The 27,272-nt window shown below is 32.6% G+C and overlaps 1 protein-coding gene across 1 annotated transcript in view; it reads left to right on the top strand.

Annotated features, from left to right (window-relative positions):
• Nucleotides 1-27,272, top strand: part of LOC115888343 (roundabout homolog 2-like) — a 291,181-nt gene that overhangs the window by 123,988 nt on the left and 139,921 nt on the right. The window contains exon 2 of the mRNA XM_030908048.1: nucleotides 20,337-20,645. Coding sequence (XP_030763908.1) covers nucleotides 20,337-20,645 — 309 coding nt within the window. The remainder of the gene's footprint in view (nucleotides 1-20,336; nucleotides 20,646-27,272) is intronic.

Consider the following 27,272-nt stretch of genomic DNA (forward strand, 5'->3'; position numbering starts at 1 on the left):
ATCCTCGACGTATCCCTCGGCCACTGTCGAAGATTGCCATCCTCCGTGGCGCTTCAAACTAAATATATCACCCTCTGCATTAGCAAGGAGTGTGGCCGAAGTTCTTTGGAAACAATGCCCACTGTAGGCCTCATAATCTGGCAACTTTAAGTGTTTTGCTATCATGCTGGGCATCTTACCAATAGAATTTATGCCGACCACTTGGTTAACACATCTTTTATTTTGATATTTTAAAAACAATCTGCGACTGGAAGCATTTTTTGGACGAAGAGCTGCGTATTTTCGGTAAATCTCAATATAATTCAAATTTGACACTGTAAAGACTCGGTCTATGTTTCGGACTGCTGTCATAAAGTAAAACCAAATAAAGAATTTTCATCAATGGCCAGCTGTCAAATAATGTTTAGAGACTGGTCCAGCCACTTGGGTCGCTATAGTCGCGATTTATTCCGACAGGAATGACAAGTGACGTGACAGTTGACAGCTGACGGCAACGACAAACGACGCGACGGCATGGCCCGGACGCCATCTTGACATTTTCATTTTTCGTCCGCTTTTTGTCATTTAACGGCAAAGCGTTGTTGTGTGTGTTAGCGTGCTTTCCGAGGTGTTTTCTTTGCTCTTTCTTTAATATATTAAATTATATACTCTTAATAATGTCTGCGAAAAAGTGTTCTGTTCCTGAATGCATTAATGGAAAGCCTAAACGGCATAGGTTTCCGAAGTCGGATCCTGCCATTTTTAGACAGTGGCTTGTTAAAATCGATAATGCAAAACTATTTCCAATGGACAATGAGACAATTTACCGCTTATGTAGAGTGTGTGACAAACATTTTACCCGTGACTGTATTGTGGAAAGAACAAAACGGACCTTAACAAATTTACAAAAAAGCAAAATAGGTACAGAAAAGTTAGAAAATAATTCTCCGATAAATAATTATTGTATTATGTACTACTAAAATAAAATTTCTAAATTATGTATATATTTAGGCAACGTTGGCACGAAGTGAAGCAGAATTAAAGTTTAATCGCAGTGTAAAATTTTAAGTTTTTTAGTGTTCCTAGTTGAAGAAAATTAGAAAAAATTGTCGAAGATAGTCTACAAAAGTAAGCCTTTAACCCTTAAATATAAAAGTGCTTATCTATAACCGTCAAATATCCTTAAAAGTAAAATTTTGGTATAAAAAGCCACGCCGCGTTCAATACCTTTTGGACTTTGAACCATCACACGTCCATTATAATAATACATATTTGACCCAGTTTTTGGACTACAGCGGCTCGACGTTGCCAAGTGCAAAAACATTTTTTTGACTAGGATATATTCTGATATTTTCTTAAATAATGGTTGATACGGTAATGTTCAAACAATTCGAAGAGATAAAATTCTTGATACAAAACAGCAAACAAGAGCTAAGAGAAGATATTAAATCAGTCAGAGAAGATTTAGCGATACAAACAGAAACTTTAAAAGAGAACATTACTGTATTAGAAAGTAAACTCAACGACTTGGAAAGCAGGGTTCAAATAATAGCAATCTTTATCTTCTATGTTATCGACCGTCATTTTAGTAAGTTTCTCATGGCGGCAAGCACCAGAAATCAAAGTATTAAAACGACCTAAAAGGAAATCAATGACTATGTTCAGTAATAAAAAAAACATACATTTTACTAAAAATGTACCTTAACCATCAAATAGGTTTCTTCATTTGCCTCTTTTATGAATTGATTGATTTCTTCACGAGTTAAAACCTTGGATTTCCTAGGACGGTGTCCAACTGACAGTTTTTTTCAAAAATGGAACCAACTTCGTAAATTTTTTAAAGTCCACGTTTTCTTTGACATTAAGTGTCAATTTCAGCACGGAATATGCGGCCCACAACGTGGAAGACTTCACCTTTTTGGATTTCTCAGCAAAATATGCCAATAGCATGTTTTCGGATATATTATTAGCCCCATTCGCTGTACAGCAGTCTTTGAATTGTTCATACGTTTTCTCATACTGACGTTTGGACCTTTCTGGCAATAAACTCGAAATTGCCACGTTCGCTGTATCTATTAAATTAGGCGAAGTATTGCTTAGTTCTTCATCACTTGAAATGTCCATCATCAGAAAATTATTAAAAGTGCGAGCACAAACGTATAATTTTGAAAGGAGTAATTATTATTGTTTCCAATTTTTTTCCATAGTTACAGTGACATGTTAATTCGAAATTAAGCCAAGCTCACGTTTTTTTTCGAAGCAATAATATAATAATAATAATTTTTAGGGATATCCCGATTTTAATGTTTGTAGAAAAGATTTTGTTTGCAACTCGTGCGCGAACTACTTTGGTAATCTCGACTAATTTTTCAACTCGTTAAAAAATTCAAGTATTGTAGGTAATTGTCCGACCAAATTATCGCCGGTAGTGTCAATTCTTGTTTTTGAATAAAACGTAAATTGTGCATGTAGTTCGTTCAAATGAACGAATCGTAGGGGTCGATTCAATATGAGAAATTGAATCGTGTGATTCGATTCCCTAAAAAGAATCTTGATGCCTATCACTACGTGAATTTAAAATGCGTGAACGTCTCTAAATATTCTTATAACATTCGACGTATTTATTTCATATTTATTACTTCTCACTCTGAATTTTGAATTTGACGTTCAAAAGCGTCGTATTATTTTCAGTTATTTTATATTCTATTTCTCAAATATCAAAGAATGTTAAGGCGAGTCGATCCCCACTATAGGAGGGTGGTTGGACAAAGACAGAGAGTTCAAAAGGTAATAAAATGGGGGAGCGGCAGGGCAAAGTTGGAGTATAACGATCTCCAAAAGTTCTGTCCGGAGCCCTAGCACAATTCCTATTTTACGACGGGATGGGATAACTTGCAGAGGAGAAAATGGGGGGACATAAACCTCCCCCCTGGAGTGCAGTTGGGCCTGTACCGCTTATAGGGAAGGCAAGAGTTGTCGTGTCGACTTTCGTTATCTGGGAATTATCATCTTTCGAAGAGAAAGGACGGTTGTTGTTCGAGTCGAGTGGCTGTCGAAGGTTGAGGGTTGTTAATTTTAAGAGCTTGAAGTGGTCTTTTTAGCGCGAAAGCGCTTAAAAAGTTTATAGTCGATAATGGGGCAGTTTTTTTTCTTAGAGTTAATGAGAAAATATTGACTGCAAATCTATGTTAAAAGAAATTACTCCAAAAATATTCGTACTATTTAATCTGAAGTAGTTGTCAGTTATTAAGGGAAATTACTCAAATACAAATTCGTGGAATAGCCTAAATAGATTACAATAAATTATTGTACACTTTTAATTTAAATATTATTGTAAGTAATGTAGAGAGTATTTTTAGTTAAAATAACACCCGTTATCAATATCGTAATATACCTATATTGTCTACAAAAGGTACAAAATGATGAAAGAAAGACTGTGTCTAGATGATTTAATGATCTAACGAAATAATAAAGCTTGGTAAAATGAAAAATTCACCGTTTTTCCCGACATCAACATGAAATTATGCAAATATGGAGAACTAGCAGCCGTTACCAGTTAATGTTTTTGTTTAAAAGCGAGACTAATGCTGAAATAAGCTCTCGCGAATCGCGCCAATTAGTGGCATTAGAGTCGAGAGCGATTAAATTCTAAACTGGAACGACTCTAGGCGAATCCCAACGAGGGCTTTAAGACAAAAACGACTAGAATGGCGACTAATCTTGACGAAAGCGACCGGAAATATCACGAAGTGCTCGTTTCCTTCGTTTCAGCGTTTCCTGTCTTAGATAGATCTCATCCTCGGTCGCTGTTTCATGCACAATTTCGATTTCGTACGGGTCATCTCGGTAAATTTACCGTTTAATAGAGCGGAGCTGTTAAAATATGGCACATCTAAAGCAATTTGTAAGCGGATACACGCTATAGGTTCCTTTCGCAAAAGAGTTAATATTATTATGAGTATCTAGATGTTTTACCCTATAAAAAGGTGCCCAAGTCTTAGTCTAACAACTGGACTGGACCAACATAGGGTTAATAATAGGAGGAGAATATTTTAACCATCTAAAATTCGCTGATTTTACATAGTCTTTACATACTCTTAGAACATAGTCTCAATTGCCAATAGTCCTAAAGAACGACAAGCAGAAATAAATGAACTAAATAAAGCCAGCAATAAAGTGGGTCTTAAAATGAACTTATCAAAAATTAAAGTAATGTACAACGAACTACTGGAAAGAAAATAATTAATAAATAACACAACACTGCAAATAGTAGAAAAATATATACAGGGTGGTCCGAACTGTATTCCGGAGACTCCGGCAGCATATTCTACATATCAAAATAAGTAAAAAGTTCGTATAAATGTATGTCCTAAAATGCTTAGTTTCGGAGATACAGGGTGTAGCAGTTTGATTTTTATTTCGATTTTTTCCAAACAATTTCTGAAGTAACGTCAATATTTGGATCAAAATTGGTATCTGGGAGTTTTGTGACACGAAAAATTTGATTTTGATGTCAAAATTACTCCTATTTGTAGGGGGCGCCACCTACATGTGTTTTAACTGTTTTGAAGAGTAATAACTTTTCGACCGTACCTGTATAAAACCACTGACTAAAAAAATATACATTTCCATGACTTTTTATGTAAAAAATGTTTCTTGGTAAAAATTGCTACGAGCAACCATTCTCAAGATATTTAGAATGGAGATAGTCAATACATGTCATTATTAACAAAAAATAAACACACGTTGAGTATAGTTATTTGACTGAAATAATAAATTTTTATTTTTTTTAAATTAATCATAAGTTTTTCTGCGAAAAAATGATGATTAAACTGTTTCTTTTGAACTTTTGACACAAAAAGATTTATTTATGATTTCAGTCTAATTACTATTTAGTCAACACGTTTAATTGATGTCAATGATGACAGGTATTGATAATTTCGATTCCAAATATCTCGAGAACCATTACTCGTAGCGATTTTTACCAAGAGACCTTTTTTATGTAAAAAAAGTCGTAAATGTATATTTCTTTAATCAGTAGTTTTATACAGGTACCGACGAAAAGTTATTACTCTTCAAAACAGTTAAAATACATGTAGGTGGCGCCACCTAAAAATAGGAGTCATGCTGACATCAAAATCAAATTTATCATGTCAAAAAACACCCATCCACCAATTTTCATCCAAATATTGACGTTGCTTCAGAAATTATTTGGAAAAAATCGAAATAAAAATGAAACTTCTACACCCTATATCTCCGAAACTAAGTATTTTAGGACCTACATTTATACGAACTTTTTTACTTATTTTTATCTGCAGAATATGCTGTCGAAATTTCCGGAATACAATTCGGACCACCCTGTATATTTGGGACAACTAATAAAACAGCTCGAGATCTCTTCTACCAGAAATCAACAGAAGAATTAAGTTAGCATGGAGTACTTATGGGAGAAACTCAATGGGAGATATTCAAATCTAAAATGCCACTTTATATAAAGAAGAAAACATTCGACCAATGTGTACTACCAGTCATGACCTATGCATGCGAAATCTGGACACTTAAAGGTTAATTCTCCGTTTCCATTCCATTTTTCTTTCCGTATTTTTTATTGTATTGACGCTATACGTAAGCTTCCGTTCCGTATCAGTTACATACTTTTTAGTGTACAATTTATATCATTACGAAAATTTTATTTTAAAAAATTGTATCTTCTGAAAAAAGTAATAGATTTAATTAAGAGATGAAAGAATAAATAAATATCAGCAAAATGTTAGCAGAGCTGGTACAAATGTAAGACCTTGACAACGCTGTTTCCGATACGCTTTAGTCCTTCCGCCAAAAAAATGTATGGAAGGAAAGGATATGGAACGGAAGGGAAACGGAACGGACAGTCCTATTCATTCACATTGTCCTATTCGTTTACATGATATAATATTTTATGTAAACGGAAGGGAGCTGATACGGAAGTTATAGTGAGAATCAATCTTAAAACGGATATCATAAGGAAACTGCAGGTCGCAAAACGCTTAATGGAACGAAATATGCTGGGAATAACCAAGAGAGAACGTAAAAGGATAGAGTGGATACGACCAAAGACCCAGGTAATAGATCTCATCAAAGCACAGAGTCAAATGCCTCAAATGGCAATGATGGGCGGAACAACTGACAAGAAGGACGGACAACAGATGGACCACAAAAATTACAGCATGGGGAATTAGGAGACCTAGAAGAAGAAGACCTGAGATGGGACCATGATATTAGGAAATTAGCAGGGATAACTTGTGCCCGCATAGCCAACAATAGACAACAATGGGCCCAACTACAAAGAGAGTATCTAAATATGTGAGGGAGTCTACCATTTGGAAATGGTTGAATAAGCTAAAAATGATGATGATGAATGATTTTATCATCAAACCCATCAAAATTTAATCATCGCCTCAAAAAAAGACTTCTGCAGCTTGCATCTCTGCTTCTGGACAATCCGGGTTTCCGACCATTTCATGTTATGGTACACCATACCTAACAACACATTTATTATTACGTTGAAATTACAATGGAAACGCATACTAATAAATAACAGCATGTTTGAAAGAAATACAGTATTAAATAAAACATTCTTTTTAGTTTAAATTAACGAAATACCAAATAAAAGATAACCTTAACACATGGCATAATTTAAAAGCCAAAAACTAAATTTCTTTAGCTCCTGATATGGGAAAACTATTACATAATCAATACGTCCCATATATGGACAAACAAACAACACCAATCAAAATTTTAATTAAAGAAAAAAATATCCGCGCATTCTTCGCTGTGAAAAGAGAACCAAGCTCAATTTGTAGTACCACAATGAACAGCTCACTAGCAATCGTTTATGTTTTGATTGCCCACGTCCAAATATGGCGGCAACCGGTTGATTAACTTCTGTTTTGAGAGGAGTACAAATTTGACTCGGTACTTAACAGTATTAACAACGTAATCAAGGAGACGTAATGAAATGTGAAAGAAACCATTATTATCTAACAGAAATAAAACGCCATTAAATTAGGAAAAGGTTTGATTAGTACCTAATATTTTTCAAATACGCAAGAAAATATTATTATTTAACATAAATAAAAGGACATGGATTAGAAAAAGCCTTGGTTAGTACCTAATACTTTTTTTAACTTTTTATAACAACAAAAAATAGTAATATTTATACAGAATATATTTTTAAACTAATTTAAAATACATTTACGAAAGTAAATAGGCTTTGAAAATTACTACTCAGCATCTTGCTAAAGTAAAATACTGTCGAATGAATTGGATAAATAGTGCTCTATCTCAAGAGAAAATTAACATAGAAATAGACTTTTAGACGAGTCTTTATTTATTCAACAACTTTCCTCAGGAAACTTTCCAAATTACTAGTAAATCACTTTATTTCAAAGAGTAATTCTTTAGAAAATTGAGAAATAAAGTATTTTTGATGCACACGTCGGTCCAGTCAAAAGAAAATCCTGTATCGATAAAATAAATAACAAGTGAATAAAATAAATAACAAAAATAAACAGAATTCTGTCTATCAAGAAATGCCTAGTTAATTTTCTCTAAAATAATTCTAGCAATTCAAAATAATTTCTCTGTCAGTAATATTGTTGCATGGTTTCCTATAATAAACTTGGTTTCCATAAATAAAACACCCTCTAAAATTGAATAGGATATCTGTCTGTCGAGGAATGCATAGTAACGCCCTATAGGATTCTCCAAAAATGATGTATGAGACGTACCATTTACATGATTGACAAGCTACAAGCCCCAAAATCGAGCGAGAACGCCTGAACAAATCGTTGACAGATTTTTTCAAGAAAGAAAAGCGTTCCCTGGTTTAGCTTAACTGAAAATATAACCCATAGTAACCCTAATAAATATTCACCAACCTTTTTGTTCTGAAATTTATCTATACTGAAGTCTTTCATCCATTTCCATCACAAAGAGCCACTAATTTCACTTTAGTACATTTTCTACCAGGCATATGAATAAATTAAGAAAAAGAGTATTCAAGTGGGATTTTTCTACTAGGAATTTGTTGTAAAATGGCCACAAATGTGTTATTTCAAGATATATATTTGTATAATAATTGAAACAAGTTCTAAGTTGAATTCTATTATCCGGTGCTAAAGGAGTGGACCATATTTATTTGATTCATTTTACAAATACTGCTAACTTAGTTGGAACTGCATTGTGTGTGTTAAGAAATGTATGCCATTACATGATATACTGAGGGATAATTATTTTAATGGCAGTTTAAAATTTATCTGTTTTATTATTATTTAAATTTATTTTTTTAAAATATATTTAATAATGTCTTTTGTAAAAACACCTGTTCTACCAGAATTTATACCACCACCTACTTTTGACCCTACAATTGACTGTCCAATTTTTTTTATTCGAGAATGAAAAATATGAATAATCTGAAAAATATGAATAACAATCTTGTCTGACAAGAATATAAAAGAAATAAAACAAAGAATAAAAACTATAGAATTAACTATAGAACTTATTTATATTTGAATCCATTTGCCTAATACGTAAACATGTGTCAGCTTCTCAAGAAAGGCCATCTCACACTTATCCACTCAGGAACGCGGAGCAAGATCTTTATCTACCTACCCCACGCTCAGAGATAATTAAAAGTTCAATATTATACAACTCGAAAAAAATGCACAATCACCTGCCATTTGAAATCAAATCCATAACATCATTTTTTTCATTTCGCAAAGCATTGAACTCTTATTTACTAGACAAGGCTTTCTACGCCGTAAATGAATTATATTTTGAAAATCGAATTTGATCTTGTAAACACTGGTCTAATGTTTGCTATTGCTATATTTACTAATGACATCGAAATAAATTTATTTAGATGTCATTGATATTTACTATAAACTAACTAAATATTTTTGAATATTATTTTTAATTTTTTGTTCTTTGACATTGGAAACATTTATAAATGTTTATTTTAAACAATAAGACTGACAATATTATTTGTATAATGTTTTGAATTATCTTTTGTTTGTTTGTTTGTGTACCTTTTTTTTACTTTGTTTGTTTAGTTTACCTTTGTCTACAAATTTAAAATTTTTTTGACAATAAAGGCATTTATTTTATATGTTCAGCCGTCACGTCATATATTTTCGAACTCTCTCTTTCATTTGACAACCAGATAAAAGAGTTTGGTGACGTTATTACGGCATTTCGTAAATTACTGCTTATTCTTTTTAATAATTATCATTGACATTTGATTTGGGGTTATAATTTTATTTACAGGCATCGACCAATGTCAAATTTTCCTTTTAGTAATTGTCATTGTCATTTGATTTGGGATTATAATTTTATTGACAAACATCGATCAATGTCAAAATTAAAATTTGTTGATTGTTCTTGTAAAACAAAATTCAAATTTCTTTATTGCAAAAATGCTTCAAAAATTTAACCAAAACGAACAAGAGCTCATTGCTAAGCTTATAAATTATTTTTCTCGAGAAAGAGACGCTGGTAGAAAACATTTGGCCCGTGGACGCCGTATATGAAGTAAGCAATGCAAAGGTGTTATATTCCTACATAAAATACAAATTGATACCGTTTTTAAATAGTATAGCGAGTTGCTGATGCTTTAGAAATAGAAATTTCAACAGTCTAAAGGCCTGGAATAAAAAGGATCCTATAGAGTTCAAGAAAAAATGAATACCTAAATGCCGAAAAAACGGCACTCGCTCAATCAATAATATAGAAACGTACTTAAAATTTTCTAAACAATATGAACTGATCTCTTAGACACACCCTAAAACTCATATTTGACAAATAATGATGACAAAACGGTGAACTAAACGAATCGAATAACAGTCATTTCTATATATTCATGCATTAGAAATTAAATCGGCGTCATGAAACACCATTTTTTTTCAGTTTTATGTATATTTTTTCTTATAAATATTCACTAACTTTTTTCACTGAAATGTTCCTACATTTCCATCAAAAAGAAGCACCAAAGTATCATTTTACATACAGTACATATTTAAATACACTTTACGCTATGTATCATAAAAAAGTTATATAAAAAGAACTTTAAAAAGCTTGGTTATAATACCTAAATTGATGATTTTGAGAGATGTCTAATTGCTTATAAGTAGATTACATCATAAAATAATAAATACAAGAAGAAGTGTCAAGTCAATGTTAAATTATTGCTGCCCGTGGCTGCCTGGGTAACTAATTTTCAGATATGGCGGCTGGGACATTTGACATGATTTGACATGACATAGACATGACAATTTCAATTTTATGAAATTTATTTCCGTTTCCGGTTTTTAATGGCGGGCTGTTCAGGAGGTTTAAATGACGGTTAATATACTTTTTACTCTTTCTAGTAGTAAATAATACAACAAAATTACTCAAAAATATTTATTTGGATTTAGAACAATGTAAATTTGCAAATCAACACAATTAAAGAGCTAAAAACACATAAACTACTGTATCAATATCAAAATATTTAAATAACATCAGAGATGTTGTGTTAAAGTGAATTAGTAAAGTAACAGTGCACTGACTTACAGAAACTTGAAGATAAATAAATGTTTTCACAGCTTCAGGGACGTAAAACTAACTAACTGGAAGCAGGAAAATAACAACAGGAACCCACGCAAAACCTGGAATCAAAAAAAAATATGTAAAAAAACATAAATATAGGTACATAAGACTTATGTGAATTAAATCATACAGGACTTGAATGAAAATAAAATGAATAAAAAATATGATACATATACATCTAATACCTCATTTGTATTTTAAAAATAATCTACAAAAAAAATAATCTACATACATAGCATTATTGCTATGAAAATACATAATAGGTACCTATGTGATATGTAATTACGCATTTCTGTTCATCTTGTAAATAATTAATGTAGGCTAATAATAGTTCAATAATCATAATTTACCTTGTGTAACTTGCTTTCAATTGCTCAAAATCACCGATCAGTCTTTAAAGTAGAGATACGGAAAAATCCTTGGCAAAGAATATCCCAAGATCTTTGGATGTAAAGCTAAAAAATATAAAAACAGTTAATATATTACCTATTTTTACATATAATATGGCCAATACCTACTACACGCAGAAACGTCGATTTCATCATTTTCTTCATGTAATTAATATCATATATACTTTATTAAAGTGTTAACAAGGAACTTTATATCAAAAAACATCTTTGTACTTATAAATTTCAGCCGAAATATCATAAACAAACTTCCAATCCCCCTTGGCAGAGGCCTCGGGAGTTGACACATGGCTGATACACAGACAAAAGAAGAGGACGCCGACGTGCATAAAAATGTTCCGTAACAGAAATTGACAGAAATCATATAGAAATATTCAGATTTTTGTCTAAGACAGTCTAGAAGGCCATGCTTTCTGCCTGGGTAGGACTGCGCCAGAACTGTTTCCAATTTTCCGGTTTACTGTCACCCCCCTGGATTACATGGCTGGGAAACTTAAATGGAAATGAGAGTTCATTAAAAATAGTTTTTCCTCCAAGATGCAGAGGCGCAAAATATTAAAACTGTCAATATTAACAATGCAAATGTCAATATCTGACATAATAAAATTTGATTTTTAACTGTCACGAGACGCTTTTGTTGTGATTTTACGGTTTGATTTCGTTTTGATTTGTCGAATTATTGTAATATTAAACTCCTTCAGATTTTTTGCCAGTATTCTGTTTTAGACAATGTTTTTTAAAAATGGTGGGACTATTTGTGTTTTGTATAGACTCTTAATTATTTTTTATCATGGAGTTTAATTGTTGTACACCTGGTTTCCGAAGGATACAATGGTAAGTATATTAAACATATCTACTTACAGTTTTACAGATTTTTTAAATTAGTACTGCTAATAAATGCTACTTGCTGAGCAGTTATTTAATTTTTTTTACGGTGCATGTAAGGAATTAAGGACGCGTGTTGCGTTATATTAGCATGATCAGCAGATGATTACATCTAATTTAATTTGTTTTTATAATTTCAGGTCTCAAACGGAAACAAACTGGGAATCTTGCCTACACCAAAATTATATAGCCGTTTCCAATTCACTTCAAAGGGAGGAAAATTATGTGAAACTGCCTGCTATTTGCTGAAAGCCGCCAAAGATTAAATTATAACTTAACAACTTAATATATACTATTTCTAGTCTTTTTAATATATTTTTTAATTAATATCGGACATAAGAACACTTTGTATGCTTTTAATTAAGTTGATTTATCGTTTATAATATGTTCGACCTAATTAAAAGCACACAAAGTGTTCTTACATGTATGTCTAAAATTTATTTTAAATTAACTAAAACAACCCCCCTTCCCCGCACCCCTCTCTTCAATTAGTATTTCTTCCTCCGACTACCAGAGGCGCCCTTGTATAATAAAATTGGAATGTATTATAAGTTGCCTATCTATTTAATAGTATAAGTCTTTTATCTATGGTAGATTAAAAAAATTGTGGCAAGGTAAATTAGTACAAAATTGGATTTTTAGTTAAAAATCTACTAGTACAACTAGCTCTTCCTTGTCCAACAAGGGATATCTAATAAATATTTCTCAACATAAAGATCCCATTAACACAGACTAGGTATACTATATGTATACAGATAAAAATCTTGTCCCTAATTCGTGGTACGAAAATTATTTTTTTTATGACAATGAGCAAACGAGTAAAATTTCCTGTGCGCAAAAATAAACTCGCGTTTAAACAGCGTAATAACTGGGCTGGTCAGGCGCTGTGCATAATTTTAGAGGCCATAAGTGGGCGTGCTATGTGCGCAAACTAGTAACCTAACTAGTGCGCGACTCCGAAAATTGGAACCACGAAAAACAATGTTTTTGACGATAAGTTTATAATCTGTATAATCTGTGCTATTAATTCATAATAGCTATTTCTTTATCCAATCTGTAGAATGGTGGAGAAATACACTAGGATACAGAGACAGGCAGAAAAGTTCATAGAGTAAACGCCACGAATGTTTGGGAGTGATTCATCGGTCGCTACCATGTGAACTAATCTGTTCAAGGTCACATAAAACTTAATTCCAGTGCCGTGGTGTTTCAAGTCATATAATAATCAATATATAATCTGTTGTAATTTGTTGTTTTAACTGTCAAAGTCTTGTCAAACCATATATTTGGTTATAAATATAAACTGGAATGCCCCATTGGTCGTACTGCAAGCACACCAATGGACTGAAGCACAAAAACGAATCAATCAAAGAAACGCGTCGTATCGTCTTTGTCAATCAAGCTAACATTTTAGAATAAGTAGGAGGAGCGCAGGGAGATGATTAGATCGGGCCTTTAAAAACCTACGTCTGCGGTAAAAATTTACGTTTTTAATGTAAAAATGATAGCGCGCGTGTCGATTCGAACTTCATCAAGTGATGAATCACTCCCAAACATTCGTGGCGTTTACTATATCAGAACATTGGCCAAAAGTCAATGGACATTGTAAGCTGAATAAGCCTCTAAAGCTGATGGGATTGACGGATGAACCCATGAGCAGGTTGAGTTGATCTGAAGAAGAAACGACCGTCTCGGCTTAATTCGTCGACCATAACTTTTTAGGCGGATTGTGTACCTTAGGCAGTAGTTTTAGGAGAAAAAAATATAACACCGTGCTCGGTCAGCTTTGGTCGAGAAAATGGTTCCAAGTAATTTACAAAATTTTTCTGGAAACCAAAAAAATTAGTCATTATCTACAAAAAGGTCCTGGCATTTTTTTTCGTAAATACCCGGGAAAACGCTTAAAATGGCTCTAAAGGTCCAAAGAACGGGGTTTCCGCCAATATTGGCCGAAATATGGCACGTAGATGATTTGCCCGATCAAATGAAAGATTGGGTTAAAAAATGATCTTGACACTTTTTTTCGTAAAGTTGTTCGTAAAATGAAACCAATTCAACTATTCGTAATTATGTAATTTTCTTTTATTTACAACACTTTCCGGAAATCCCCCCAAAAAAAAGCGGAAAAGGCCACCCACGAATAGTTGTTTTTTATTAAAATGTGATTAAACAAATACTTCAAACTTTGTGAGTTGCTTATAGAGACTCTAAGAAGAACTGTTAAAAAATCTTGACAAATAAATTATTATTAGTGAAAACATGAATAAGTTTGTAAAAATCTGAAAATTTTTGGGTTAAGGAATGTTTGCCCGTTTTTTTATAATAAAATATGACAAAATTCAAACAAGTTCCAAAATTTTGTAGCTGTTGATTCTACCTTTTAAACGAACTTTGAATTTTGGCAGATATTTGCGAAAAACTGATTTCTCGACTGTATTTGGGGCCATTTTTTCGGCCAAAGCCGACCGAGCACGGTGTTACGATTTTCCCCCCAAAAGATACACAATTCGCTTGAAAAATCCAGGTTGACGAATTAAGCCGTGGTTTCAACCTTCATTTACTGGACCAAAATGTGCGAAGCTTTGTACCAGGCAATTTGATAGGCCATTTATAAAGAGCTATATGGAGGGTTCAGTATCAAAGTCAGTATCCTAGATTTTTTGAAAAGCGTATAGGACTGGAGAACGTAGCCTAAGGATTAGAAGAAGACCACAATAATAGTTGTCAATAGATCGCAGTGGAATAGCCGCCTCGAAGATACTTATCTAATCTTAGTTTTCATTACTTTCCTCTCAATAATTCCGAAATAATGCAAAAAAAAACTTAAGAGATATTAACAGGTAAGTAGTGCTCTTAATGTTATTAGTAGTTTTCCTAGATAGATTTGACATACAAGTCGAATCATTGTGTATTAATATAAACGTTAATGATAATCTCAGTCCAAGAAACTATTTTATACCATAGTTCACCATTATCTGTCATTTTTAAACAAACATAACAACGTCTGTCAACTTAGCTTCAATAAAAACCAATATTTTCTCAGTCAGCGCATTAAAAAAGCTAGATAGCTTTCCGTAGCGATCGACTCTAGCATTTTTCAAACGATCTACCCCTAACTCTCCACGATGATGGTGCTAAAAGGGAGCAGGTCCAAGTAAAACCCTAAAATTCATCGTGACGTCGGGAAAATTTAATATGGGACGTTTTTGTCGACCGTTAGCAGGGTCCGAGGACTGTTTTATAGCCGGGCGAATGGGTATTTTTCCGAAAAAAAACTGCTTCGTACGGCAGAAACACCGACGTGGACGCTCTTGATAGTTTTTATTGGATGCGACATGTGTCTGAGGACGTGGTTATTAAGCGTTTTTATCCTGACTACGAATAACATACAGGGTGTTACTAGCTGATGTTGCAACATAGATTTCTAGAAAAATATAAAAAATTTACTGATGAATCATCACACACATTCATAGCAAATGGGTTATGATCACCTCAAAAAAAAACGGGTTTCCAAATTTTGTGCAAAAAATAATCTTTAGAAAAGTTATTTGAAAATATAGGAAATAAAACTATAAAAGCACACAATGATTTTAAAAATTATTGTACTTAACTATATACCTATCCTAAAAATCAATTACCTTAATATGTTTGTTCAAATAACACCATGCATGGCAATGTCAATATGACAGTAAATAATATTGATGTCACTGGTAGCGATGGGAACTATCGAATGAATTAGACTATCGAATGGTTACTGAATGAATGATTTCAACTATCGAATGGTTTTATTATTAGAATGAAATCATTTATTCATTTGTATACTAAAGCATACGTGACAACCTCGCTGTGCCACTAAATGGTTATCGTTGAGCCACGACTATCGAATGCTTTTGATAAATGAAATTTAGTATCCGTTTGATTTTTGTGTGCGTCAGTGCATTATTAGTTCTTCCAAATTTTTATAACTTCGCCGTATAAATACTGTGCTATTTTTGCATTTATTAAAATATTTAAAATACTAAAATAGTAGTTTTTTTTAATTGACGATTGTGTGCGTCGGCAGGTGGTCAACATTTTTCCGAAAATTTTTGTGATTTTCCGTAGCCCGATCTTTCAGTTATTTAATTTTATATGGTATATGGTCTATTTTTTAATGGAAAATTTCGAGAAGTAGCAATTTTTAAGAGAGATGAGATGAACTTACAATTAATTTTAAAAATAGATATCTGTATTTTAGATGTTTTAATAATATGAATTAGTTGAACTTAATAATCATATTTAACGTGCCAATTTTAAAAAAAAGTTAACGATGTGTGTATTTTGTTTATGCTAATTCTCTTGCATGTAGTTTTTTGCGAAGAAATATTTCATTTATTTTTTAAATGCCAGTAAAAGTAAATAATATTATTTTTAAATAGTAATATAAAGCACCTAATATAAATAATTTTGATTTCTAATTTTTTATTTATAATATTTTCCTTCCATTACACTGCATGCTTAGAAAATTAATAAATGTTGATATTTCATGATTTTAAAATTTGTTGTTAATATAACAAATTAGTTCTGTAATTATTATTATTTAAAAAACAACCGTTGCCAAAAAAATTATAGTCTATATTATTTTTAAATAGGATCTAATATAAATAATTTTGACATCTAATTTGTTATTTATATTTTGCCACTACTTAAAAAAATGTTTATATTAAATGATTTTAAATACAAATTTGTCGTTATTATTTATTAAACCAGTCTTTGCTTAAAAGCATTAAAAATCATTTTCCTATATCCAAAATAACAAGTATTATTGTAGTGTAACAACAGAATATTAATAAAAAAAATGCAAAATATATAGACGTACTATCCCTAACTAACTAAAGCCAGACAATAATATTCTTTGCTAATATCAACTAATACCAATATATGGCAACAGCGCCCTTCATAATGTAGTTTTTTGTGTAAATACTAACACCTCAATAAAAAAAATAATGTGTCCTTATCTATTCCGCAAAAAATTAAAGATGCCGCCTTCTTTCATAGCATTGCCACCGACCGCTGTCGGGTTTCTCGGAAAGAAACCTACGTCGCCGGGCGACAACTAAAATCCAGTTAATATTTTATTATAATCGATCCTGACGAATAAATGAATTTCATAAATGAATGAATTTTATAAATGAATGGTTTTTGCTGCCGAATTACTAGAATACAATATTTCAAGGCAGATGACGCGTCAATTCGATAATTTTTATTCGAATAGTTTTCAACGAATGTTTTCTTACTAGCTATCGAATTATTCGAATGAATTGCAACTATCGAATGTTTCGATAGTATTCATTCGATAGTTCCCACTACTAGTCACTAGTTTAAAAAATGAGCGATTCGGAAAGTATTCCCTCTGACATTGAAGAAGAGGCATTCAGAGACATGTCTGGATTTCTTCCAGCAAGATCGAAACAGAAGTATGAGTATACACATAATCAAGTATGAAAAATTGGGCACCGAAAAAAAAGTACACAACTATGGAAATGAAAAGGTACCTTCTTCTTATCACGCCTTCTCCTGCCGAAGGTTGGCGATCCAAATGGCAATTGTGGCTCTGGAAACTGCAGCCCGGAAGATTTCCGCAGACGAGCTTTCAAACCATCTCCTTAAATCATTTAGCCATGAGTTCTGGCGTCTTCCTACTGATCTTTTCCCTTGCACTTTGCCCTCTACAAAAGGTACCTACTCATAACATATTTAGCTACTGATAAGCCTTCGTGTCTTTGGGATTTCTATTCAATGACACGTACTATGATATCTATTAAAATGAATGTATATGCTTCATCAGGCATTTACTTGAAAGATTGTTCAAACTGTATCATTAACATTTATAATAAATTAGTTTGCAAAATAAATGTTTTACAAAATATTTTTTTCTCTTTGGTAGTCATCTAAACAAGGAGTGCGGTAATGAAAATGCGTGAGTTACACGGTTTCATCCCTAATTCTACCACCAAAATAATTTTTAAAAAGCCTGGCACATTTTTTTACTTTCCAACCTTAAAAAACGTAAAAAAAGTTAATCCAAAGTGTTTTTAGGCGAAAATGAGGCCAAACAGTGGAAGCCCTTTTGATCCCGAGAAGCCTTCGTTTTTGCACCGCCATAAAATTAATTTATCTCCCTTCATCCAGCTTAATTCCTTGCCCCAGTACTTTCATAAACATTTACGACTTATTTTCGGCTTTCCCCCATTTGTTTTGCGCCCCCAAGCCCTCCACACCCCCGAGCCATCGGATTAAAATGTTTATCAAAAAGAGAACGCAGCCTGTGCAGAGGTCATAAACACCCAAACTTGTAAAGATCGTTTATATTTCTGGTCCTAAGGAAAACCATCCTTTGCTGGATCGATGTAAGGGTAGTTTTGCGAGATTGGAAGACATAAATAGTGCCCACTATACCATTGTTATTTTTTCTCCTCTACGAAGTGGCAAGTTTAATTTTACAATCCGAAATTTTGCATTCGAGAGATCATCAACTTTCTTCATTTAAATGCAGAATTGGACTTCTTATTTCACTCTATTTAATGTCCTTCATAATTACAAAATAAGTTATGATATAAAAAAATTGTGTATGCACTATGTGCGCATATTTGAAGTGAAAGTTCTTACTAACAGCTATTATTAAATTGAAGGAGTTGAAGGACATGTTTGAAAAAGTGTAATTTGAAATGTTGAAATAGATGTAGCCCATCCTCAATTATGCCCGAAGCGACCCACATTTTTCTTCAATATCAAATCCTTAGTCCCACCCTGCTGAAGATGTAAACGAAACGTCCGTCGTATCCAACTTTGCAGGGGACCGTGTGGCACCGTCGCTCACATAGTCTACCCACCAAATTTGGTCGCGATTGGATGACATCAACTTTTCACGTTTCTTACGTCAAAACTAATTGTTACACACTATAGTTTAGTAATGTCAGTTTAGTATTCGACAACATTGTAACGCTGGGAATATTTTAGAAAGATTGAGCAGGTGCCTTTATGTAAAAATCCAAATTTTCAAAAAAAAATCTATCACCGGTTCACCATAAGCGCCTAACGTGCCATCGTATCACCGTGAACCACTTGAATACCTTAAACTTCAGAACAAGGATAGTGAGACATTCGGTATATTAACTAAAAAAAAGTAAAATAAGAGGGGACTTTTATTTAGCAACGTACATACTTATTATAATTACTGTTTCTGAAAAGGATCATCTTTCTCGGTACACAAAAGCTTTTTAAAATATAATCTTCCCATTACAGAGAATGGAATAGTTTAATACGCCTGGCACGATTCAAAAGGCCCAGAACAAAACTAAATAAATAGCTATATTAAAAAAGGGATAGTAGACTTAGGAAGAAAGGGATATCCCTTTTCAAAGGAAGGGTTCAACGTGGGTAAAGGTCCACGTGTCCCGACAATGGAGGGTCGATTTTTTTGGTGATTGATGATACTAATTACTGGCAAAATTACAAATGGGGTTATATACTATCGTGAAGTGAACTTCGTAAAATTTTCAAGCTTTCTCTTTTTGCATATTTCTCTAACTTTATTTATAACAGAAGTATTGCAGCATTGGTTTTAGTTTTGTACAAAAAGCAAGACCGAACATATCGAAATTTTGTATTACTCGGTGGCATTTTAAAAAAACCCAAAATTGAACTGGAAATAAAAACTTCACTCATTGACACTGAATTTTTATTTTTTGCGAAAATATTCTTTTTGTTTACGGTCTTAACTTTTTTTGTAGGTGCTTATCGACCTCCGGTAGATGTGAAATACACAGGGTGGTCCGAATTGTATTCCGAAAACTTCGACAGCATATTCTGCAGATAGAAATAAATAAAAAAGTTCATATAAATATCTGTCCTAAAATGCTTAGTTTCGGAGATACAGGGTGTAGAAGTTTCATTTTTATTTCGATTTTTTCCAAATCATTTCTGAAGTTACATCAATATTTAGATGAAAATTGGTATCTGGAAGTTTTTTGACATGAGAATTTTGATTTTGATGTTAATGACTCCTACTTTTAGAGGGCGCCACCTACATATTTTTTAACTGGTTTAAAGAGTATAACTTTTTGTCCGTACCTGTATAAAACTACTGAGTAAAAAAATATAGGTACATTTAAGACGTGTTTTATATAAAAAAGTCTCTTGGTAAAAATCGCTAAGAGTTAATGGTTCTCGAGATATTTGGAATCTAAATTATCAATTTCTGTCATCATTGACATAAATTAAACGTGTTGACTAAATAGTTATTAGACTGAAATCATAACTTTGAAATATATTTGTGCTAAAAGTTCAACAAAAACTGTTTCATCATTATTTTTTCGATACATGATAAAAATTGATGGTGATAGGAACATCATTGAATTTTTATTTTTTGGGGAAATAATGTTTTTTCCTTTTTTACAGGTGCTTATCGATCTCCGAGGATAACCGAACACCCTTCGGACATCATCGTCGCCAAAAACGAACCTGTCACGTTAAATTGTAAAGCAGAAGGCAGACCTGACCCGGTAATCGAGTGGTTCAAAGATGGGGAACCCGTGAAAACCTCCCCGTCGGATAACAAGTCGCACAGGGTACTGTTGCCGACAGGTTCCTTGTTCTTCCTGCGAACGATGAATAGCAAAAAGGAGCAAGATGCAGGCGTTTATTGGTGCGTGGCCAGGAACAAAGCAGGAACGGCGACAAGCAGAAACGCCACACTACAAGTTGCAGGTTTGTAACTTTTTCCTTACAAAAATAATAATAAGTATAACCTAATAGTGTATTTTGCTTGATAGCACAATAATGATAGCACAAAACCTTCATTATAAATGCAAAATATATGTTCCAATGATATTCAGACAGCTTCAACAAGTTTTGTAGATGGACACATCCGGTACGTTTGCCGAGAATAATAGGGGATGCTCGTATAACAATAAGTAATAAACATATTTTCAGGGGCTGACCGCAGCAGCGTCGGGTATTAGGGTTTTAATATTTATTTTTTGTTACACAGCGTAAAAATATGTTAATGGCACTACAAATATTTATTTACCCGTTATTGGAATTTTGAATAACATTGGATTACACTCAATTATTATACATATGTATTAGTGAAGAAATATTAAGTTTTTAATGTTAAATGAATGTATCAGGTTACGAACCATAAATAGCATAACTACAAAAAGCAATATCACACGTTTAGAAAAGCATTTGAATTGATGTTAAGTATATACAATAACTAAAATATACAACATGTAATTACAAATCATCCTCAATGGAGTCAGAGTCATCAGAATTTCCAACTGAGATTAACAGAGGTTCTACTGTCTCGTCCAAGGGATTGTCAAGATCCCACATTTTTTGCTCCACTTTTATGACGTAGTTTATGGCATTTTTCCAATATTCGGCAGATATTTGTGTTAAAAAACATACTCATAAGTTCTCGCACATTTTTTAACTTAAAAGTTGTGTTATTCCGAGCTACAAATTCTTTCATTGGTGCCCATTAGGGTTTCCGGAACCGGAGCTGTTTTTCGGAACCGGAAATTTCAGTACCCTCTCAGGAACTGGGATTTGTCGATTTTTTCGGTACATTCGTACTGACTAATTTTTGTTCAATGGTGGTGCAGTTCATCAATCAGAAAGCAAGGAATGGTTTTTCAAAGTAAAATGGATAGAAAATTGAGATTTTTAATGAAAATAATATAAAATTATTAAGTAATCAGTCATGAGAAAATTAACATGAACGCAAGTAAAGAAAAAAGTATAGGTAACTTAAATTTCACATCAAACAACATAAAGCAACTTAACTGAATTTGAGGCAAAAGCCCTAAAATATTGAATTAAAAATGCAAGTATCAATTAAAACATAATATAATAAATATTATAGGAACTTCAAAAGAGAAAAGAAGCAGGATCAATAAGAAATAGCATCATTACTTATTTGAGTTTGATTTCGACCGCTAGAAAGTATCAAAGGACTTTCTCATTTAACAAAAAAATAATTTTTTAATTATTGTTATCGAGGTCCGGTTTTATGATCGCCAAAAAGATCTAAACCCTAATTAATAGTATTAATTAGAGTTTCCGAAACCGTACTAAAATATTTTCGTTCAATGATTGTGCAGTTCGTCAATTAACAAGCAAGGGATAGTTCTCAAAAGTAAAACCGATAAAAAATTGAGTTTCAAATGAAAATAATATAAAATTATTAAGTCATGAGAAAGTAAACATGAACATAAATAATGAACACAAAAATTATATCAAACAACATCAAACAACCTCGAAACCAACTTAACTAAATTAGAAAAAATCTTAACATTTTCAATTAAAGATGCAAATGCCTATAAAACATAACACAAAAAGTATAACAGAACTAATACATTCAGCAATTTTATACTAAATAATAAAATAACATATTTAAACTTTAATAATTGCTAATAAACATTATAGAAACTTCAAGATAATTTCAGAAGTAAGAACAGTAAGAGATCGTAACGTAACAAAAATTATGTTTTTAATTATTATTACCGAGTCCCGAAAGTACCGGAAGAACCGAGAATTAATAATTTCGAGTCCCGGTTCTTTGATGTCTTAAAAGAACAGAGAGTTCCCGGTACTTTCGGTACTGGGATTTCCCGGTTCTGAACCCTAGTGCCCATGTAAGTCCAATGGGATTTAATTCATAATGATAGGGTGGCAACCGAAGCACATTTATTCCAGGCGCTTTAGCCATTTCGTCAGTAATATGTTTTTTTAAAGCTATAGATACAATACACAAGCAATTATACAGGGTGGTGGCAATTTCGATGCTCAATATTGGCATCTCAGAAACTACGAGAGATACGAATTCGGTTAAATGGGACAAAAGTTGTGTAATTAGAAGTTTGACACACACCTATGAAGAAAACCCCGGTATCTTGATTAGTTGAATGGTAAAAAAATGAAAATAATACGTTTATTTTATATGAAAATATATCTTCAAAACTATTGTATCTATAGCAATGTAAGTTGGTAGATTTATATTTTTGACCTAGGCCAATTAAATGCTTTTTCAGAAAATTTCTAAGCGTTCTAGATTTCACCGAGGGGTGTCTCACTATTGGAATTACATGTACATTTTCTTGGCAGTCGCTGGCAGTCATTGGCAGTCTTATGGCAGTCGCCTATAATAATTACATGGCAGTCATAGGCAGTCTTCTTCATAGTCATTGGCAGTCGCTTAGCAGTGGAAGGATATTTTGGCAGTACGTGTACATTTTTTACCCGAGTGAGACACCCCTCGGATTTCACATAACAACAGTCAAGTTTTTATTTTCTTATGACCGCCATTTTGATTTTTTATTCTATTAGATAGAGCGAAAAAAAGTCTATACAGTGGTATCTAATTTTTATTCATTATTGTGTAAATTCACTAAAAAATAGATTTTTTAAAAATTCGCCTAAGATCAAGTCTGCCTTGGAAATCCAATTGACACTTTATATGTCAGCAAGTTAATTTTTGTTTATTCTATTAAGTGTCAAATCTGGATGCACAAAAATTGTATAGTAGAGTTCAATACAAGGAATTGTATTACACATTTAAATTTAAAATTGTGATATTTATGTTTTTTTTTTTGATAATTTTCCCTACATAAGGATCACTTAATACAGCTCTCGCGACTTATTTTACGGCTAGAAGTTTCCGGACTTATTTCAATCTGAGCTGGTATGGCTATCATTAAGCTTTTTAAAATATTGCCCATCTTGTTTTTTAAAGCTACCAGCAACTACTAAATTTCTTGAAATCCATGCAAAAATAGTACGATGAAGCTGTGTCCTTTCAGGATACAATGTGCTATAAATTGCGCATGCTATATCGGAATTTCTATTATTTTTTAAATAAACATTATACATATCTCGTTCACTTTTAAACATATCGTTGAGTGTTAATACACTTTACACTATATATTATATACTTTTGTGTCCAGATTTGACACTTAATAGTGTAAACAAAAATTAACTTACCGTCATATAAAGTGTCAATGGAATTTCCAGGGCAGAATTTTTTAAAAATCTATTTTTTTAGTGAATTTACATAATAATGAATACAAATTGATACCACCATATAGATTTTTTTTCGCTCTATCTAATAGTATAAAAATTCAAAATGGCGGCCATAAGAAAATAAAAACTTGACTGTTGTTGTGCGAAATCTAGAAGGCTTAGAAATTTTCTGAAAACGGCATTTAATTAGCCAAAGTCAAAAATATAAAACTACCAACTTAGTTGCAATAGATACAATAGTTCTAAAGATATTGTCATTTAAAATAAATGTATTATTTTTATTTTTTTGACAAAAATCCGAAACTAATCAAGATACCGGGGTTTTCTTCATAGGTGTTTGTCAAACTTCTAATTACGCAACTTTTATCCCCTTTAACCGAATTCGTATCTCTTGCAGTTTCTGAAATGCCAATGTTGAGCATCGAAATTGTCACCACCCTATATTCCTAGTACAATATTTAAATGTGAAAATCGCAATCGCTGGTTACAGTAGCTGCGATTTAAAAATCGCACTCGCAGTTTCAATTGCGATTGGAGAATGGCATTTGCTCATCTCTAGTTTGTATAAAGAACTGTATGGCTGCTCATCGTAGTCTATATTGGTACGTACCGACTTTTTATTGTTCACTGGTGTTTCGTTCCGTATTAATAAATCGCAGCTGAAAAAAATGATATATTGACGTTTTCACGTGGAACGGCCAATCGTTTAACCATTTTCCCCATGCCAGAACGTGTGGGGAAAGCTCGGCTGGCCTCGGTTTTTCATTTTTCTTCCCCGTCGAACCGGTGTACGAAATTACTTACGGCCGAAACTTTAATTAAAGGTATACGTTTGCCCTCAGGCCATTAATTTCGAATTGACACTCCCCCATATTGCGCCGTGTATCACGAACACACGAACCACCATCAAACTACCCCCGTTTTAACTCCAAAGAGCAACGTTGCCGGATAGATTTCGTGGAAAAGTCAGTCTAAAGCGATTTCCAAAGGCTACTGGACGTGAGGGATTATGGATATAACATGGAAAACTCTGTGGTTTTTCTGGTTTTATTACGTTATTTGGAAGTTATACATGGTGTCCCAGAAATAAGTGCAAGTATTTTAAGGGGTGGTAGATCTCGATAAAAGAAACATATATTTTCTCTTTATCGTTTTTCAAATAACTAAGTCCAAAATAACGGAATTTTTACTTTGAAAATTTCCAAAAAAAGAGATTATCTGCTAAAAATTTGACCACTGGATCTTTTCTGGATTTTCCCTTTTGTAAATTTAAACTACTATCTATGTTGCCATATTATCAAGAAATTATTTTTTTTTAATAAAAACTAAAAAAATTTCCAAAAAAATTTTCAATAAATTCCGAATTTTCAAATTTTTATTTTCGCAAAAAAAAACTCATAGGCGTGTTTCTAGGGTTGAACTATACTACCAGTTAAAATACTTGCACTTATTTCTGGGACATCCTGTATATATAGCTTATTAGCCCTGCTGTATACAGGGTGGTCCGAACTGTATTCCGGAAACTTCGGCAGCATATTCTGCTGGTAAAAATAAGTAAAAAAGTTCGTATAAATGTATGTCCTAAAATGCGTATATAGTTTCAATTTTTATTTCAATTTTTTCCAAATAATTTCTGAAGTCACGTCAGTATTTGGATGAAAATTGGTATCTGGGAGTTTTTTGACATGAATAATTTGATTTTGATGTCAATATGACTCCTATTTGTGGGGACTAGGGAGCGCCACCTACATGTGTTTTAACTGTTTTGAAGAGTAATAACTTTTCTCGTCCATACCTGTATAAGACTACTGAGTGAAAAGAATATACATTTCCGTGATTTTTTACGTAAAAAATGTCTCAAAAATCGCTACGAGCAACCGTTCTCAAGATATTTAGAATGGAAATAGTCAATACATGACTGAAAAATAAACATGTTGACTAGATAGTTATTGGACTGAAATGGTGACTGAGAATAACTCATTATTATTTTTTTTTAAATTAATCATAAATTTTTCTTCCAAAAAATGACGATAAAACAGTTTCTGTTGAACTTTTGACACAACAACATTTCAAATTTAATGTGTTTTAACTGTTTTGAAGAGTAATAACTTTTTTTGTCCGTACCTGTATTAGACTACTAAGTAGAAAAAATATACATTTCCGTGATGAGTAGATAGTTATTTGACTGAAATGATAAATTTAGAAACTTTTTATTTTTTTAAATTAATTATAAATTTCTCTTTGAAAAAATGATAATAAAACAGTTTTTGTTGAACTTTTGGCACAAAAATATTTCAAATTTATGATTTTAGTCTAATAACTATTTAGTCAACATGTTTAATTTGTCAATGATAACAGTTATTGATAGTTTCGATTCCAAATATCTCGAGAACCATTACCGGTAGCGATTTTCACCAAGAGACCTTTTTTACGTAGAAAAACCGCTGTTAATGCATATTTTTTACTCAGTAGTTTTATCCAGGTACGGATGAGAAGTTATTACTCTTCAAACCAGTTAGAAAATATGTCGGCGGCGCCCTCTACAAGTAGGAGTCATATTGATATCAAAATCAAATTTCTCATATCAAAAAACTTCCAGACACCAATTTCCATTCAAATATTGATGTTATCGCAGAAATTATTTGGAAAAAATCGAAATAAAAATGAAACTTCTACACCCTGTAGTATCTCCGAAACTAAGCATTTTACGACATACGTTTATGCGAACTTTTTTACATATTTTTATCTGCAGAATATGCTGCCTAAGTTTCCAGAATACAGTTCGAACCACCCTGTATATAAAATCACAGGTATGGTATATATGTATATTTGTCACCAAAATCGGGCAAGCCATTTCGGAGTATGGTAACTAAAGCTGTGACACAAGAATTTTATTTAGAAGATATTCTCTCCTTCTCTAATCTTTTTTATTCGGAGCTCTTAACCAATTTATCAACAAATATTTTCCTTTAAGTTCTATCATTAACTTTAACTAAACCAATTAAATCTGTATCTATTATATTTTAGGCGACACTGTAAAATAAATCTCGTTAATTTTATGCCAGCACCCGAAATAATCTTGTTTTAAAATTGTTTGTCGTTTTGTAGTCTACCGTGATATATATATCACAGTTGGCAATTCCCTGCCTCTGGCAGTGAGCCCCTGTAATGAGATGTTGGTCGGGTCTTGAAGGGTCTTTGTTCCCATGAAACAATTAACTCATTAGGGGCGATATTTCAAGCAGGAAACGCTTTGTTTAAGGCCCAGATAGCGCAATAATACCTCTAATATTTTATACGACACTCGACAAA

Source organism: Sitophilus oryzae, unplaced genomic scaffold (assembly GCF_002938485.1).
Source record: "Sitophilus oryzae breed Bouriz unplaced genomic scaffold, Soryzae_2.0 scaffold_732_pilon_pilon, whole genome shotgun sequence".
NCBI lineage: Eukaryota > Metazoa > Arthropoda > Insecta > Coleoptera > Curculionidae > Sitophilus > Sitophilus oryzae.